The sequence below is a fragment of the Primulina tabacum genome, chromosome 1, assembly GCF_025594145.1.
Source record: "Primulina tabacum isolate GXHZ01 chromosome 1, ASM2559414v2, whole genome shotgun sequence".
Classification (NCBI taxonomy): domain Eukaryota; kingdom Viridiplantae; phylum Streptophyta; class Magnoliopsida; order Lamiales; family Gesneriaceae; genus Primulina; species Primulina tabacum.
Genome location: NC_134550.1, coordinates 1315488 through 1332597, shown reverse-complemented (window position 1 = coordinate 1332597; position 17110 = coordinate 1315488). Strand labels below are relative to the sequence as shown.

At 35.0% G+C, this 17110-nt stretch overlaps 4 protein-coding genes across 9 annotated transcripts; all 4 read right to left on the bottom strand.

Annotated features, from left to right (window-relative positions):
- Positions 1-468: 468 nt before the first annotated feature.
- LOC142547999 (EID1-like F-box protein 2) lies at positions 469-3056 on the bottom strand. 2 transcript variants are annotated; one of them, XM_075656451.1, is made up of 3 exons: positions 2526-3056; positions 804-1573; positions 469-714 (listed from the first exon to the last, which is right to left on the bottom strand). In XM_075656451.1, exon 2 carries the CDS (start codon positions 1562-1564, stop codon positions 821-823), a length of 744 nt encoding a protein of 247 aa, XP_075512566.1. In that variant the 5' UTR covers positions 1565-1573; positions 2526-3056; the 3' UTR covers positions 469-714; positions 804-820. The 2 variants fall into 2 exon arrangements, with proteins under 2 accessions (XP_075512566.1, XP_075512518.1); XM_075656403.1 differs by having other exon boundaries at positions 2766-3055.
- Positions 3057-4878: 1822 nt separating this feature from the next.
- On the bottom strand, positions 4879-7750 carry LOC142547785 (uncharacterized). The gene is made up of 3 exons (XM_075656278.1): positions 7604-7750; positions 7462-7550; positions 4879-6807 (listed from the first exon to the last, which is right to left on the bottom strand). The coding sequence occupies exon 3, from the start codon at positions 6766-6768 to the stop codon at positions 5260-5262; it is 1509 nt and encodes a 502-aa protein (XP_075512393.1). The 5' UTR covers positions 6769-6807; positions 7462-7550; positions 7604-7750; the 3' UTR covers positions 4879-5259.
- Positions 7751-9490: 1740 nt separating this feature from the next.
- LOC142547717 (uncharacterized) lies at positions 9491-12298 on the bottom strand. The gene is made up of 6 exons (XM_075656169.1): positions 11944-12298; positions 10963-11112; positions 10519-10777; positions 10197-10415; positions 9966-10108; positions 9491-9888 (listed from the first exon to the last, which is right to left on the bottom strand). Exons 1-6 carry the CDS (start codon positions 12217-12219, stop codon positions 9553-9555), a joined length of 1383 nt encoding a protein of 460 aa, XP_075512284.1. The 5' UTR covers positions 12220-12298; the 3' UTR covers positions 9491-9552.
- A 582-nt stretch (positions 12299-12880) lies between these two features.
- LOC142547430 (uncharacterized) lies at positions 12881-15224 on the bottom strand. Of its 5 annotated transcripts, none has more exons than XM_075656054.1 (2): positions 15042-15224; positions 12881-14015 (listed from the first exon to the last, which is right to left on the bottom strand). In XM_075656054.1, exon 2 carries the CDS (start codon positions 13999-14001, stop codon positions 13201-13203), a length of 801 nt encoding a protein of 266 aa, XP_075512169.1. In that variant the 5' UTR covers positions 14002-14015; positions 15042-15224; the 3' UTR covers positions 12881-13200. The 5 variants fall into 5 exon arrangements, with proteins under 5 accessions (XP_075512169.1, XP_075511878.1, XP_075512027.1 ...); XM_075655763.1 differs by having other exon boundaries at positions 12881-14763; positions 15042-15223; XM_075655912.1 differs by having other exon boundaries at positions 12881-14232; positions 15042-15223.
- Positions 15225-17110: the final 1886 nt, after the last annotated feature.

Below are 17110 nucleotides of genomic sequence, written 5' to 3'. Positions count from 1 at the left end.
ACAAGTACATTAGTTTGACCTCCATGATGGTGAAACCCCTGCACCTGCTCGGAAGGGAATAACAGCACATTATGATTGATGCATGGAAGGACATAGCTGATGTGCAGATCCTATGTGAGGTTCCCACTCTGGCCCCATTGGCCGTGGATACGACTCTTTTCTTTTAATTTTGTATTTGTTTTCCATTCAGATTTTGTTGCCGGTTCCCAATTTTTACGACATTTCATCATTGCGGTGATTATAGTGGGTCATCAGGTTGTCATTAAGAGTTAGGGAATATGATAGGCTATTTGTTGCTATTTGTTATGTATCACTCGTGCAAAACAAAATAGATATGCAGATGATTCTTTAATCAAATTCTATGATTTTATATTCACTCTAGCTTTTGTTCTGGGTTGGTCTCTTAATTAGCGTAGTGATTTACAAGTTCATTATATAAACATTCATCTACGTTAGCAGAACTTGAAATAATGCCCCAAATCATTCCTCAAATCTGATACATTTTGGAAGATCACGTAATGTTACAAAAAGGTAAAGGTTTGTAGAAACTTAAACACCACGGATGGGAAGGAAAAGATTACAAGGCAGTAACATTGATGGTGTTTGGAACTTAATCAACACAGTTAGTCTCGATGAATGGGCTCCGATATCTGGATCACACAACTCTTCATAGCATTGGCCAAGTTTCAAGAATACAGATGAATCAACATGTTCCTAGCAAATAAAATACATCACATCAAGCCAAAAGGCAGAAAAGAATAAAACCAATTCAGTTGAATGGATCAAACAATGGTGCTAAATACCTGGTTTATGGCAGCATTCATTCCTCCGACGGTTCATCTGTATCCGATAAGGGCAAGAGTGTACAAATCCCAAGAACATGCCCATTAAGGCATACATAATACTCAATGCTGTCTTCATATGCGCCCAATCGACAAGTAGCACTCGGTGGTATCATATTAGCCGCCAGCATGTTCCATAGCTTAGCCTTGCAATAGGGACACACCTCAGTTGGATGAAGAGGAGCGACCCTCTGAATCAGCATTTTCCTAACCTTCGATGATGCAAAAGATTTAAATATCCCACGAAAAAAACCAATGTCCCCTTCGTCCCCTTGGTCTAGATGTTCGCAAGGATCGGAGACATATAAAACATCTGTCCGACATTGTGGTAATAGGAAGCTCTTTCCAGATGTTCTCGAGAATCGTGTTCTGTAGACAAAATGGCCAGGGATTTGAATATTATTGAACAAACCATCTTTTTCACACCCGAAACAGTACACAAGTAGCTTGCCAAGTGCCCTCCAGTTACCATCCACACTATGACTTCCCCTAGACTGCAAATCAATCATCATCTTTGGGGCTCGTGTCTTACAGAACTCTTTCCAAAGAACACGTTTAGCTAGATCATCAAACCATTTACAAGCACAAGAGAGTGCTGCAATCAATTTTGGGTTCCAATTCAACTGATTGAAAACTAGGAATATGACTTCTTCGCTAAGATGCCCTTTCGTGCAAGCACAAGATGATGAATGTAAGCAGCGCAATTGCTTTGTGAGATACATAATCCTCTCCTGGTAATAGGGACAGAAAGAATAACAGATATCTCAACACAGCAAATCGGAATGTAACCCATACAGATAACTTTGTAAGTGGTAAAACATACAAATTTCCATTGGTAGGATTACATCATCCCACAAGTATAAAACAAGAGAAGATGATTAATAAAGTCTAGTACAACTGACAACAACTAACAGCAGAGACATCTTAAATGTAAACGAATGAGTTGGAGAATATAACAGGTGAAGGGAGTTGGAGAATATAACAGGTGAAGGGCGAACCACAATGAAAATTGAAATGTTTAAGTTTATTTTTTAAAAATTCAAGTTCCACCCTCCAAATTTTAATGAGCCGTTCCCCTCTCCCTGTTTAGCTCCCACCCCAAGAAATCCCGAGCCCCTTGAACTTATGCATGACTAATAAATAAACATCCGGGATGGGAAAAAAGAATTCCTCGAACCATTACACATAAGAACGACTGCAAGTAAATCATGAAGCAAGATCCAACACCATGAAAGTCCCATCTCTTCAGAATTTATCTCCGATGAAGGTGACACAACCAATTTTTAAAGTCAGTCAGTCCCAAACATGACGGCAAACATTTTCAAGGAACAAAGTGGAAAGTGGACATAACAATCTTTATATTGATTGACACCAAATGCGTATATATAACGGCAAAAATATAAGAATTGGAAATTTCCCGCAAGAGTCACAATGCTACTAAATACATAACCAACCACAAACCAGAAAATAATATCAAATCACACTCCACAACGTGCAACCAGCAGTTAAAGAAAATATTGGTTACAAAATACGGGACAACAAAATGGTGAGAAACTTAACACATGAAATTTTGTAATTTGTACAAGGCATCCATGAAAACTCTAATACAACATAATCATGTGGATTTGTAAAAGTTGAGAAATAATATATTTCATCAAACTAAAGCGAAAGATTTAAGAGAACCTCCCATATATTGCAGTACGATTCAGCTCCCAATCACAAACCTAAGCTACAAAAAACTAAAACCCTCTTCAAGTTTCGGAAAATCACGATGAACCATCACTAAAAAATCATCCCAATAAGTATAAAATTGCAGAACACGTAATGCTTGCAAACTTGTTTTCCTGAAAACAAGACCTTGATTTCAAGAAAATTTAGTCAATTAATTAACTAGATCGTACAATCACGACCACAAATCCAAACCTCAGTTGGAAATCAAACTACTTTCAGCAACTGTCCCCAAATCTCAGCTGCATGGACAAGAAACCAAGATTTTAGGGATTTGCATGTAATGGAATCTGAGACATCACCAATCCACACGCACGATTCACGAAACGATCGATATTTTAACCATTTCCAAGAAACGATTTCAGCCAATAATGTGAAAAAAAAATTATATCAAATTTGTGGTCGAAAGTAGGCGTAGAGATTTTGCCTAGTAAAGTATTGCGTCAAGAAAGGGGCTTCTTTGAAGTAACGATCTGGAAACACAAGAAAATATAAAATACTCCTCAATTTTGTGGTAAATGATATCCTCAACGGCTGTCACTTAAGAGTAAAACACAGACGAATAATTTTAAATCTCGTACGTTTGGAATGGCTACGGGGTCCACCCGTTAAATTTTCGAATCCATAGCCCATGCAACCCATTAATACTTCAAGTCCATACACGATTTGACATATATCCAAACTTTAATAGATTGAACATGCTGGATTTGATTATATTTTATAATATATTTTAAATTTTTTTATTAAACAACCATGAAAAAATAGCTTAAGTTAAGATACTATCTTTCCCACGTATCGATTAACATTAGGGAGAAAACATTAAGAGCTTATGAGGCATATATGATGAAGCAATGTGCATCGTCTTCTAACATGGCACACATGCACTAGGAATTTTTAGGCAAGTTGGTAAATTGAAAGATGCAAATGAAAATCAAGATCATGTATTAAAGGTTGATGAGATAAAACAACATTTAGTCTCTATGATGATGGTTAGATATGTTGTGGCGACTAATCTTTTGTTTCAAACCAACTTACGGTTGATTTAGGTTTCAAACTCAACTTACTCGAGTTTGGCTCGAAAAGAAATTCGAATTCGACTCAAAATATTCAAACATATTTGTGAGCTATTTAAACTCTTGTTTGGATAGTAAGGTTCGAGAATGAATGTTCGAAATCTCGAAATATATAAATAATTGATATTATATTAATAAAATATTAATGTTCGCAAGCCGCTCGTAAATCAAAATAACTTAGGCTTAAGATCGACTCGAAAAAAGTTCGAATATTTTAGAGTTTGATAAATTCGAATACAAATCAAATATTTATCGAGCCGACCCGATTCGTTTACAATCCTACACGGAATATATTTAGAATAAGGGTAATAATTTTGGGCATCTTGTTGTAGTGAGGATTGAATTGAAGTATCGTTGCGCGCTGCACTCGAGTTTTTGGAAGCAAAAACTATGAGTTATTTGTAACAAGAACTACAAATCAAAAATAAAATTCTTATATGTATGTACAAGTTAACCACATAGAAAATGAAAGCACCAACGAAAATATCCCACGAGAAAATGCCGACATGATTCAGCAGAATTTCCAATGGATGGAATCGACGTCGACGACTGTGTGGGGGATGGAACGGACACGGTGTCGAGAAGATGGAATGGAGATTTTACAGGAAAAAAATCGTGATTCAGAATTGGAGCGTGTTTTGAATTTGAGATCTGACCAAGTTAGTAGACCAACCATGGTTTCTTACAGAATAAAAACAATTCAAAAATAACAATTAAATATATGACACATGTGGCTCATTGGCTGGCTTAGAGCACTGCCTTAAGCCAACATCGAAATTAAACCAAACAATAATGTATTTTTATCTATTTTTAAAACCGGTATCATCATTTTCATTGACCAAACTCAAATTTTATATACTAAATATATCATATTGTCACTCAAGACAGAGAATATAATGTCAAATGGTGTCCGAGTTGATGCTATAAATTATTACTTGAATAATTGTTATGAGTTCGATTCTCTTTACAATACATTATCGGGTGAGTCAATTGCGTAAGATTTGTCTATAGTACAATTTACTTTATTAACATGATTCGTATTATAGTCCTATAATATTTTCGGGGGTTTACTTAATATGCACTAAAAAGTAGCGGCCATGAGATCTTTAAGTCATCAAAAGAAAAATAAAGAATATAAAGCTAGGGAGTGATTTTACAACAAAAAGTTTGAGAATTATCAGGTTATTGTGCATTAAAAAAAATCACAAGAATACATGTAAAAAGACAAGTACATATCAATGAATTGAAGACAGGAACACATTTTAAATCATCCGGAAAACCAACATTGTCAATCCCAAAACAAGTATACACCAATTTTACAAAGAATGTAACACAGCATGAATACATACAAATTTTGTTGTTCTCATGCCTCTCTTCCATCACTCTAAAATTCAAGAAAACACAAACAACAAACCTTCTAAGCACCGGGTACGAAGCGAGCACAAGAAGGAATCAGACCTCCCCGATTTCCTATTTCTAACCTCGCTTCAACAAATATACTCGTGTATATTTACAGTGCTAGAGTCCTGCAAAAGCAGTTCCTCGCGTCTTATTATTCTCCCAAAACTAGTCTATACAGTCCGAAACACAATGAAAGTTATTGTTATTCGCCACTTTTAACTCACAGGGTGTGAAGAAGGTATCCTTTCTTGGAGAGAGATCACAGTTTCAAAAGCGCCCACCAAGGCCTTAACTTTGCTTTTCCTGCTTTTAACAAGTTTGCTCGCGGTTTCTTCGATTACATTATTGAATAAAAGTTGATCATCTTTCTTGCCCTGCACATCTTGGTGCTTTAAGACAACCTTCTCAGAGGACAGCTTTGCATCAGTTGCACCATCGTCTCCAGTCTTTTTATAAGTTCTTGAGCTAACATCAGCCTTGCTGTTTGCTGCCCCCACAATGTTCCGTTTTCGAAATTTAAGTCTCCTGGGATTGTTATTGTCTGACATAAGGTCCACTACCTTTCCACTTCGGAACTTTAGCTTCACTGGTGAGCGATATTTATCTTCTGAAAGTATCACCCTATTCTTTGTCAGAGTCTTCTTGCCATTTTCTGTCACAGATTCCACTTCTTCATTCTTCGCAGGTCCATTGTCAGACAAGACAAGTTCATATGCGTCACCGCTATTGTGATCACTCTCATCGTCATGTTTCTCACGAGACAACAAAGATGGAGACTTTCCACGAGACAGGTCATCTGAGATGGAATCCAAGGAATCACTCCGAGTTCCTGTTTCAATGACATGCAAGGTTTTCTCAGGCACATTCTCATTGTCAGATGTCTCTGTCTCAACCCTGAGTAACCTATTTTGATCCTTCATAGGAGACGCCAACTTTAAGCTTCTGGTTTTTCTGGTTATAACGGACGCTTTCTTATTACGAGTAACTTTAGGAGAGAAAGGAGCAGCCGAAGATTTTAAAGCCTTTTTAGCTGAAGCTTTCAAGTCTGTCATCTTTCTGCCAGTTTCGACATCACCATTCCGTCTCCCCTTCCCATCCGAATTCTCACCAGAAGATAATGGTACCTTAACCTTAACTAGTTTTGACCTCAGAGAAGGGGGCCGCTTATCAGATTGATAACCTGTCCTCTTCTCAGTTCTTGATGGTTTCGTATCAGTCAAGGAAACTTCTTGAACTGGAAGTTCAACTTGTTTTGATGGAGGTAATATTTCCCGCTTGATAACTTCAGGGGGATCAGGTGAAAATGATTTTCTAACAAATGAAGATTTAAATTTCGGCAACTTTTTATTATCTCCAGATGAAGCATTTGGTATTGGGGAATGAGTTTTAGCAACCAAGGATATCTTGGGTTTTGGAGATAAGGATTTGATACCAGGAGAAAGCTTCTGGTTAAGTGAAAGCTTGTTAGTATCTATAGACAGCTTGTGTTTCAAAAGCTTTTCCTTCTTTGGCTCGCCCGAAATGATAATCTCTACAGGAGCAAGCTCACTATGTGAAGGTTTTCCCATTCTTTTTCGTGAAGATTTCCAAGGCTTCTCTTCAAAGACATGCTTTCTGCCGTATTTACAGAGATCATGGCAAGAACCAGAGGAAGGTCTGAGATAACGAGGAACCACTTCATTCTTTTTAGGAGTTACCGATGGATCAGTTCTTTGTTCAGCCATGAAAATGGATGACGAATGAAAAAAAGAAAATCCAATATCCTGAACACAAAAGTTCCATACAGGATATCAATACTTGCAACAAATCATCAGGCAAACACATAATAAATAAATCATAATACCCATAACTCTATCTCAATTCAAAGAGAAGGCGAACACGAAAGTTACAGTACATGACCGTTCCTAATTATACCCTTCCCAGCCACAAAAGATCATTCTCGCAAATGAAAGAAACAGTATCCGAATGAAATGATTCGTAAATTCCTTCTTCTTCCCATAATTCTTCCAGCCATGTCAAACAACTTTATTCAGTCAAAGTATAATGAAAGAAAAAAGGATTTTTTTTTTACAGGCTTCAATAAACACCAAATCAAGAGTTTGATCTGTATTGCAAGAAATTCTTTATCCCATAAAAAAGAATCTTCACATCACCATATTCAACCTCACCATTCACAAGTATTTCACGACCTTTTGATGATCCAATCTAAATATGCACTCGAATAAGTCGAAACATAACAAAAACCATACCTTTTTCCTCAATAAATCAAAATCAAGTCTATGAACACATCATTTACAGATCAAGGCGCAAAAAACTAAAAACGCGTCAAAAAGTGAAAGAAAAAGCCCACCATCCCTGTCCCAAAAGAAACAACCCACAATTTACACCAAAAAACAATTCTTTCAAATTACGCATACCTTTCCCCTTCCCTTCTTTTGAAAGCCTTTTTTCCTCACAGCTTCCCCACAAAGCCAACAACAAAAGCGTCAAGAAAGAATGAATCTGTCTGAAAGATATTAAAGAAAGGGGTTAGAATCAGAAACATGAAGAGAAGCCCACCTCGGAATTCAGTTACTTTAATCTTTTATAAACTTTATTTTCCATTTTCAAAGTTTTTCTTAAAGAGAAAGAGAGAGAGAGATCGTGCAAGCAACGCTTGTAGTTTTGAACAATTGTGGGAATTTGAAAGGGGGAGCTATATACGAAAGTTTGCGCGTTTTGTTAGTTAAAAAATCTTCGGTGGAGAGTAAGGTTGGCGGCGGCCCGTGTGATTTGTCCTTTTTTAGTGGATAGTTTTTTGTTTTTTGGTTTAATAAAAAATTAAAAAATAAATCCAAAAACCATATTTTCTAAATTCTAAAAATATTTTCTCGATTTCTTTTGAAGATTTTTCCAATTTCAAATATCTGTTTTATTATAAGAAAGGGTTTTTTTCCGGAAAAATATTATATTAATGGTAGATTTCTAAAATGTGGACTTGTGAGTGACCCCTTTGGATATTTCTCAATTGGATGACAAATTAAATTTAAAAAACATTTAGTAAAGTTATACAACAAACACTGAAATATGTATCAAGTAAAAAAGATCAAAACCAACTATTAAAGAAGATTTCGCTTTAAATATCAAAATCATGACACATGAAAGTGGAAAGATAATATATATAATAATAAATTAGTAGCTCTCTTGCGCTCAACGCTGCTCATATATACAATAATAATTAATATTTTTGACATAAAAATTATATAAGTGACTTAAATAGTAGATCATTCTCACAAAATTGATTAGTAATATCGTCTCACAAAAGTTTTTGTGAATACCAGATCATGGTTCTTAGTAACCATAAAACCAAAATGGGAACCGAATCCTAAAATTTTGAATCAAAACTAATTTTTTTGGACTTAACAATTGGCTCTGGTTTTCAAAGGGATCGAAACCAGAACCGTAAATTTTTTAATATATCTAAACACATAAAATTATGTAATAGAGACATTTGATATATAGATTAATTTCAACCCCTTTTCTTAAAAATAAAAACTAAATACTAATATTATCTATGATATAATTTTTAAACAATTAGTTTCATATATCCACATATTGTATTGTTATTTTTACATCTCCTTCTGGGGCGTGATGCCACCGGCCGTATGGCCTGGGATTTGTTGAGAACTTGAATGGTAAATATTAAATTCTATAGGGGCCACATTGTAAATATTTTACAGCATTAGTTGCAACAATAAAGAACCAATAGTCTAATTTGGTAGTTATTCAAGCCAACAAATCGTATTGTTTATCTTTAAAGAGTCACCTCGTTATCAGTTTATCACTCAAAAACAGTATTAATTATCCCACGATATATTTAATTTTATTCATTTGATTTGATCATCCAATATTTATAGAATCCATTCGAGTTTCCTATTTAAATTATCTTTCAATTATTATGATTTGATTAATAGGTAGAAAAATGTATTTGGACCCACCAAATTCAACATTTAGTATATTAATATGAGTAGGTCTCTTGTGAGACGGTCTCATGAATTTTTATGACGGATCAACCCTATCGATATTCACAATAAAAAGTAATATTCTTAACATAAAAAGTAATATTTTTTCATGGATGACCCAAATAAGATAAACATCTCACAAAATACGACCCGTGAGACCGTCTCACACAAGTTTTTGCCTATTAATATTTATTTTGAAGAAGAAATTAGACCTGGTAGGTGAGACTTGTAAAGGTTAGGATTAGTGGGTAGCCACCTTCTTGTTTTAATATTAGTATATCGATATTTACTTTGAGAGAAGATTTATCAAGATGTAAAAATAAGCATTTGATCCAAGAATATCTCACAAGACAAAGTTCTAACGTGTGCATTTGATTGTTGGCAACATACTAAAATAAGCATGAGAGTTTGAATTAGCTGAAAACAGGTAAAACAAAAGACCATGTAACACAAGAATCATATATTATAAACCATTATTTATTGTCCTATGAAGTATACTAAATCTAACTAAGAGATATACCAGGAATTGGGACGGGTATTTGATCGTTGCTTACGGCCCGATACAGTCTTCTTAACAACTCCTACGGAGACCAAGAACTGATCAAGTGATGATAAGGTTCTCATGTCATCTGGAGGGAAATAGCTAGCTGCCTTTCCCAAAAGAGAAGTGAAAAGGAGGGATAGTGAAGGAAGTGTAACTTTGCGTTCACCTAAAAGTTCGTCAAGAAATGCAAACGCAGCTAACAAATCCAATCTGGTTGCGTTGATTGGAGCAGCAAAATGTGCAGGGATTATTCTCTTGAACCTCCAGTCCCGCACGATTCGGTTGATCCAATCTCTCACCTGAAATTTGAGAAAATAACAGGCATGTGAGAGGGATGAGTACATTTCAGCTTATTATAGACCGATAATTGACTTGCCTTTTCGGGAACTTTGTTGAAAACCAAAGTTTTTACAATGGGAGAGACGATTAGCTTCTGTGACATTTGAGTAAAGCTACCATTTGGCTCCAACAGATTCGAGGGACCGAGAAACAAGATCTGCAGAACCATTCTCTCCCAACCTGTGTCCAAAAACGAAGTGTTCCACCAAGAGTATCATAATATGCTATTAGAGTTCATGTTTATAAATATCAGCATATAATCACTCACCCTTTTGTTGGTTCCTTTTGTTATCAATAACTGGTTCTTCAGGGACTTCTTTCCCTTTACTAAGAAGTTTTACGGCCAAACCATTCTTTGCAGATGACAATAACGACTCCTTGCTGATACATTCAGGAGGCTGCCTAGGGACATAAATCACGGCATCCGTCACTAGAAGTGTACGTGTGCGCTTGTGATAGAATGCCACCTCAACATAAGGTCCAATTCCTGAAATATTTCATAAACAAGTTAACTAAGCTTCCGTTTTGTAAAGTCGAGCAAATGTAAAGCACGACTTTGAATTCTAGTGTACATAGGAGAAAATGCATACCAACTTCAGGAGAGCTCAGTGTTTTTTGTTCAATATCATCAGCCCATGGGGTTGATAAGTCCTCGTCTAATAATGTTTTGGAACCAAAAATCCCAAAAAACTCAAGGGGCAAGTTAAGAGGCCAGCTCCATTGCCTGGGAGCTACCCATACCTGAGCCCGAGGGAACTTTCTAGAAAATGGGCCAACAAATATTTTGTGCTCATAAGCAAATGTAGGCAGAACTATATACTCAACAGGAGCCCCTAATTCTTTTACAAGCTGCATAAACGACAGAAAAAGGTTAGTGATCTTTGCTTGCCTGAGGAAAAAATTTGCAAGAAATGGTTCATTTCACAACACATTAAAAAAAAGGTCAAGTAAATTGATATCAAAATACACCAATATGACCGAATGAATATACATTTAGTTTTTCAAAAATAGACAATCGAGCAAACACTAATGACCTGGATGCATTCTTTGGTTGGAGCAATCGGGGCATGCACCCACAATCCCCCAGACTTCAACTTTATAACAGTCATTCGAATATTTGTTGAGACACTGCTGAAACCAAGTGCTTGCTCTTGTTCGAAAAGCCATATGCTATCTTTCACTGCCTGAAATTCTAACAATTGTATAAGTTCAAAAATACATTTAAAAACTGATAATGCAGTCTTGCAGCTAAGCCTCATAAGTCATAGCTCTACAAAAGTTTTGTTGTTTTTTCATTCATTGAGAATGTCAAGGACGTGGGCATTTCCAAATCATAAGAAGATATGTAAATCTGAAAGAACCACCTCTTATCCTGCTCGGCATAAGATTTAACACCATCGCAGTAACAAAAAAAAAAAAAAGATATGAGTGATCTTTATGCAGAGGTGGACATAGGATTCTGACAGAGAGGGGGGTTAAATGAACCAAGAAAGACGATCAAATATATTTGGTGGGTAAAATATGAAGTTCTCGGACAATCACGCATGAAACTTCAGAATCTTTCAGCCTCCGTTTGGTTCGTCCCTGTCCTTATAAGATGCAACAAGTAAATTCTCATAGGCTGGGGTGGGGAATTATTTACATGACATCTTGGTATAAATGGAATCAATTTTGATCCACAATTCCGAATATTTTCATGATTTACTACGCGTAAGATCCTTTTTGACTAATAGATAGCCTCGACAAGCTTAATTTTTCACCAAATTCGGAAATTTTGCCGGGTAATCCCAACTTAAGGGGCATCATTGCTATTTCAGTCCAAAGCCAAGAATCCCCATGCTTAGTAATATCCAAGTATTTTAAACTATGGGTCAATATGTATTCAGAAAATGGTAGCAAATATTTTACAAGAAGTATACTCCATCAAACCAGGATAAAAATCACCCAAAAAACAGAAGGAAAAAAAAAGCCTTGTCAAGATAACAACACAAAGTAATACTGACGTTTATACTGACCTCATATCTAACAGTACTGCGGTTAAAAAAAGGACCAAGGGGGAATGGAAACCCGGTGATGTTGAAATAAAACATTCCTCCGCCACCAGCATCACCACCGCTTTCGGCGGCGGCAACCACCGAACTCACTCTCCTCCTCCTCCTTTTGGGTTTCACTTGATAGCAGATACCCTTCAACGGAGACCCACTTAGGACACAAGAATCTAGCTTCCTAGAAACAGATGGGTTCTGCAAAATTGAAGATTTTGGTAAAGGAACGACAATGGCCGCTGCCATCTTACCGACCGAACAAAAACCACTTGACAGTCCGAGTCGAAGATACGAAATTGAAATGTATACTCCATAGATCCGAGGTGTATGTCACTACACGTGGACTGTCCTGGTTGAATGTGATTTTTCTTATTATTACAATTTTATGAGAGTCGTCGTTAATTTTTGTGGGCAATCGAAAGTCCTTAAATATATATATATATATATATATATATATATATATATATATTATATATAAACAAATAAACTCCTGGACGCAAAGTTTAATATTTGTTTATTTTATAAACAAATATATTTGATCATTTGATCATTGTTATTTACCCTTCTAGAGTGACTTAGATATAATGTTATGTCCAGATATATTGGAGTTTTTAGGTTTGGAACTCACATATTATATGAGTATTTTAAACATATAATAACTTGTCTCGGCATGAAGATTGTACAGAGAATGTGAAATAATACTGTAAAAAGTAATTGTTTGCTTATAACGAATGAATATAAAAAATGAACCCACAAGTAAATATGAAAATATCCTTTTGCCGAAAAAAAATTATATAATAAATTTATTTGTATTAGAAAATAAAAGTATTTCCAACGTCCAACGTAAATGGCAAGATATTTGCAAAAAAATTCCATTAAAATCTACATCACATATAAGAAGGCAAAATATAAAGTTGTGTTCTTCATTACTAAACCCACCACGATCGACTTCGAACGTTTGCTCTCAGCCAACACGTTTTCGCTACAGACAGCAAGATATACAGGAAACAACACTCATTGGCAGAGCACCAGAACTGAAGTAACAACACAGTGATTCCAACTAGTACTACAATCCGGAGACGGATACTAAACCTTACATAGATTCTCGACTTGTACTTTGAATTTGTCGGCTTCTTGCAGATGATGTAGCAGTTAAATAGTCAGATTGTGTAGGGCACATTACACTGAAGGTACACATATTGGTGACAAATGCAGAGAGGCAGAACATCATGTGATGATCTCCCTCACTAACCAATCCAAACTGGGATTAGCGAAGTACAGAATGAGAAAAGATGGGAGAGCAAAGGTAATTGTGATGAGTATGTACAGGGCCAAGATGGCTGCACTGGCAGGTATTGCATAGAAACTGATGAGAAGAAAAATAAAGACCAATGGAAACTTGGATGTCAAATGAACGAAGAAGACGAGGGACTTTCTAAGAGTGGAATGCACTCTCTCAATGGCGAGATAATTGTTGACTTGATGGTCGTCATGATTTGATTCTGATAAATGAGAATGATGAATGAGGGGGACCCTCCTAAGGTTATTGACCGTTTGGCCTCTTGGGTGTTTTGTGTTTAACGGCCAAACTACTCGATGATCCCAACAGACGGTGGAATGAGATTTCACTCTGTCGCCATTCATGCTCTCGAGCATCGAAAGAAGAAAGAAGTTTTTACGAGGAAATTTCAGGTTCCCCCAATAAACCAGGCGCAGTAATAAAAGATTGCACCAGGGGCAAGATATAAAGAGTGGCAGCTGAAGAGGTAAAGTAGGACATTTCACAACAGCCCATTGTAGTTCTAGGATGCAGTTCTTACACAATGTATGTCCACACCACAAAACATAGGGAATGTTTTCGACAAGATTAAAAAATTCCCAGCATGTTGGGCATTCTAGTCCCTCCTCCTCGCTGGTCATTGAAGTAACTTCATCATCTGAGTAAACTGTTGAGTCTTGTCCGGGATTTGGTGAATCCTTCAGCCCTACACTTCCAGCTACACAAGTGGATGTGAAATTCCACATCATGTAAACCAGGACCACTATAAGATGAACATTTCACAGAAGATACTCCAGTACGTAAGAGATAAAATTCCCAGCATATTGGGCATTCTAGTCCCTCCTCCTCGCTGGTCATTGAAGTAATTTCATCATCTGAGTAAACTGTTGAGTCTTGTTCGGAATTTGGTGAATCCTTCAACCCTACACTTCCAGCTACACAACTGGATGTGAAATTCCACATCATGTAAACCAGGACCGCTATAAGATGAACATTTCATAGAAGATACTCCAGTACGTAAGAGATCAAATAAAAAATTTAATATAACAAAACATAAGAGTGGTCATTAGACATAAACTCCAAGTGCAACCAACAAGCTATGAGCTTCTCCGATCATATATTTCTTGACAAAAGAAAGATAGAACTTAATTTAATTTTAAAAATATAAGAAGAGCGAAAACCAAGTATTTTCCATAGCTTGTTGGTGAAGATAACAGCAGAATATACTGAGAAAGTTTCCCATTTACAAAAATTCTCAACCACTTGTTCATCTTTTAACAGGTAACAACATTTCAATCATCCGACTTCTTATGATCTGTTGAAATAGAATAGATATTATTTTTCACTACCCTTTCAAGATATCCATCTCTGATCCTCCCCACATGATCAAATTCTTCACAAATGCAACATTAAATCTGATTTAGCTGTATCCAGACTGATCTTAAACCTTGATCCATTCTCTTTCTTTGTTTAAACAAAACTCTGATTTCAACAACTGATACCACTCAGAGCTTACATATTCAGAGGAGACAAGCAATAGAATCACTAACAAAGATACAGAAAAATCAAAAACAAAATTTCAACTTGAAAACAACCGATTAAGTTAACAATGATCACAAGCAACATAAAACCAATCACTGAACTTTTCGGCCCCCATAACAAACCAAACCTTACCACATACTGAATAAACAAAAGAACGAGAATAAATCACACACACATATACATACATACATCTGAAATCATCACAGAGACTATGAATCCAAAGGGACTGAAAATCAGATTGTTTTACCGATCAACTGGGGTTGAGATCGAGAAGGTGAATAGCTTAGCTACAATAATTTCTGTCCAGTGTGCAGTCGCCTGTAAGAGGCTGAGATGGAACCAAAGGTCACCCGCGTTTTTACCTACGCTTTCTCCCGTATTATTGGATCTAATATCGATAGATCGGTTTCTCACTAAAATTCTGGTTTTACTCTTATTCTTTTACCCAATTGGCTATTTGACCTCTAAGTAACTAAGTTTGCCAGGGTAAAATTTTAAATTCCACTCCTTCTTTAATGTTCCTGTTAACATTGATTTTTCTTCATTCAAGTATAAATTTTAATAATCTTCTTTAAAATTATTATTTTCTTCCTAACTCTTTATTATTTTCAAAACAACTGTCTCATTATGTTACACCAACAACACATTGTATGCTTAAAGAATAGATCTTCGATTATACGGTCTTACATATCTATGTCCGTGATATGTGTTAATATGATTTATATTTATATTGAAAATTAATATTTTTGTCAAAAAAATTATATTTTTTTAATGAGTTGGGCTGGGTCAGCTAGTTGCTCACAAATTTGATTTGTGAGATAGTTTCAAATAAAATTTTAAGGTTTTTGAAATAATAGATAAAGTATGGTTTGATATAATATTTGAACATATTAAAATCCATTAAAATAAAATTTATTAATGAAAAGCATAGATTAGAAGAAAAAAATAAATTAGAAAATAAAAAAGGGAAGGTAAATTTATTTTTGATTGATTTTTTTTAAAAAAATATCAAATTTCTCTTATCTAAAAATATTAAATATTAAAATAATACAGTTATTACGGGAAAAAAAAAAATCATAAATTAGAACACATCATGGAGGGTTTTATGCTTTATTAATAACATTACTATTATCATGTTGAGTTTGAATCAATTATTTTATATTTTAATTTAGGTCGAATAACATTTAGTTCCCTTATGAGAACCCAAAAAAACCGATACATTAAATTAATGATCTTCGAAGCGTAAAACCCCCTTAAAATTAGGTAAACGTGTCTTCTTTTTAAAAGAAATTATATAAAATACTTTTATTTTTATATAAGGGTTTTATACTTCATAAAAATTCGATATAAAACAATCTCATAAGTCAATTTTATGATACATATATTTTATTTAGATCATCCGTGAAAAAATATTATTATTATATCAATAATATTAATTTTTAGTGCATACATGAATAAAATTACACCGTCACGAAAATAAAAATATATGGAATTCCACAAACGATTTTAACAAATAGCGAAGGGCTGTAAACATTAATTTAATATAATATAGTATCGGTTAACAAAAATATTTACATTAAAAAAAATATTTACATTAAATGAGAGAGAAAGTGAAAACAGAAACCGACAGATTATTACAGCAAAAGAAAACGAAGAGGGTGGTGTACGGAACCCGGAGGAGGACCACATGGTTTATGCACATTTGAAACCCACTTGTCCCATACTTTCTCCCAACTTGACAAATTAATCAAATCTCTTTGGATCTCTCTTGCCCGTGCCCCGTTCCTTGGTGTGGCGCTCGTGATTTTAAATCTCTTGATTTACTCAAATTGAAGGATTTTTTTTGTACTAAGTGCGTATATAAATATTTATTTAAAAAAAAAAGAAATTAGGCTAAGGAGAATTTTTTTACAAATCAAACATATATTCGACAACATTTTTATGATTGATTGCAAAAAGATTGAATTATATGCCTGATAATTAAGTTGGAGAATCTTTGAATATCACGAGGAATTAATGAGCATAGGCAAGCCACATGAATATATCGCAATCAGTAGGGTACAAATATTGCAATCACTGACCCGATCAAGTGGAAAGACATTGATTGAGTGAGTGGCTCTTCGATTTTTAGAGACATACGGTTAATAATAATAACAGTAGTAGACGTCTAAATAGTAAAAGTTATGATTCTATGTAGGTTATGAAAATCTGATTATTTTTTTTTTTTAAAAAAAAAAAGAGTAAGAAAATTATGACGAATTTTGTGTTTTGTTTTTAAAAATAATATTCTCATGTGTATTGAAATACTAGAAAGAT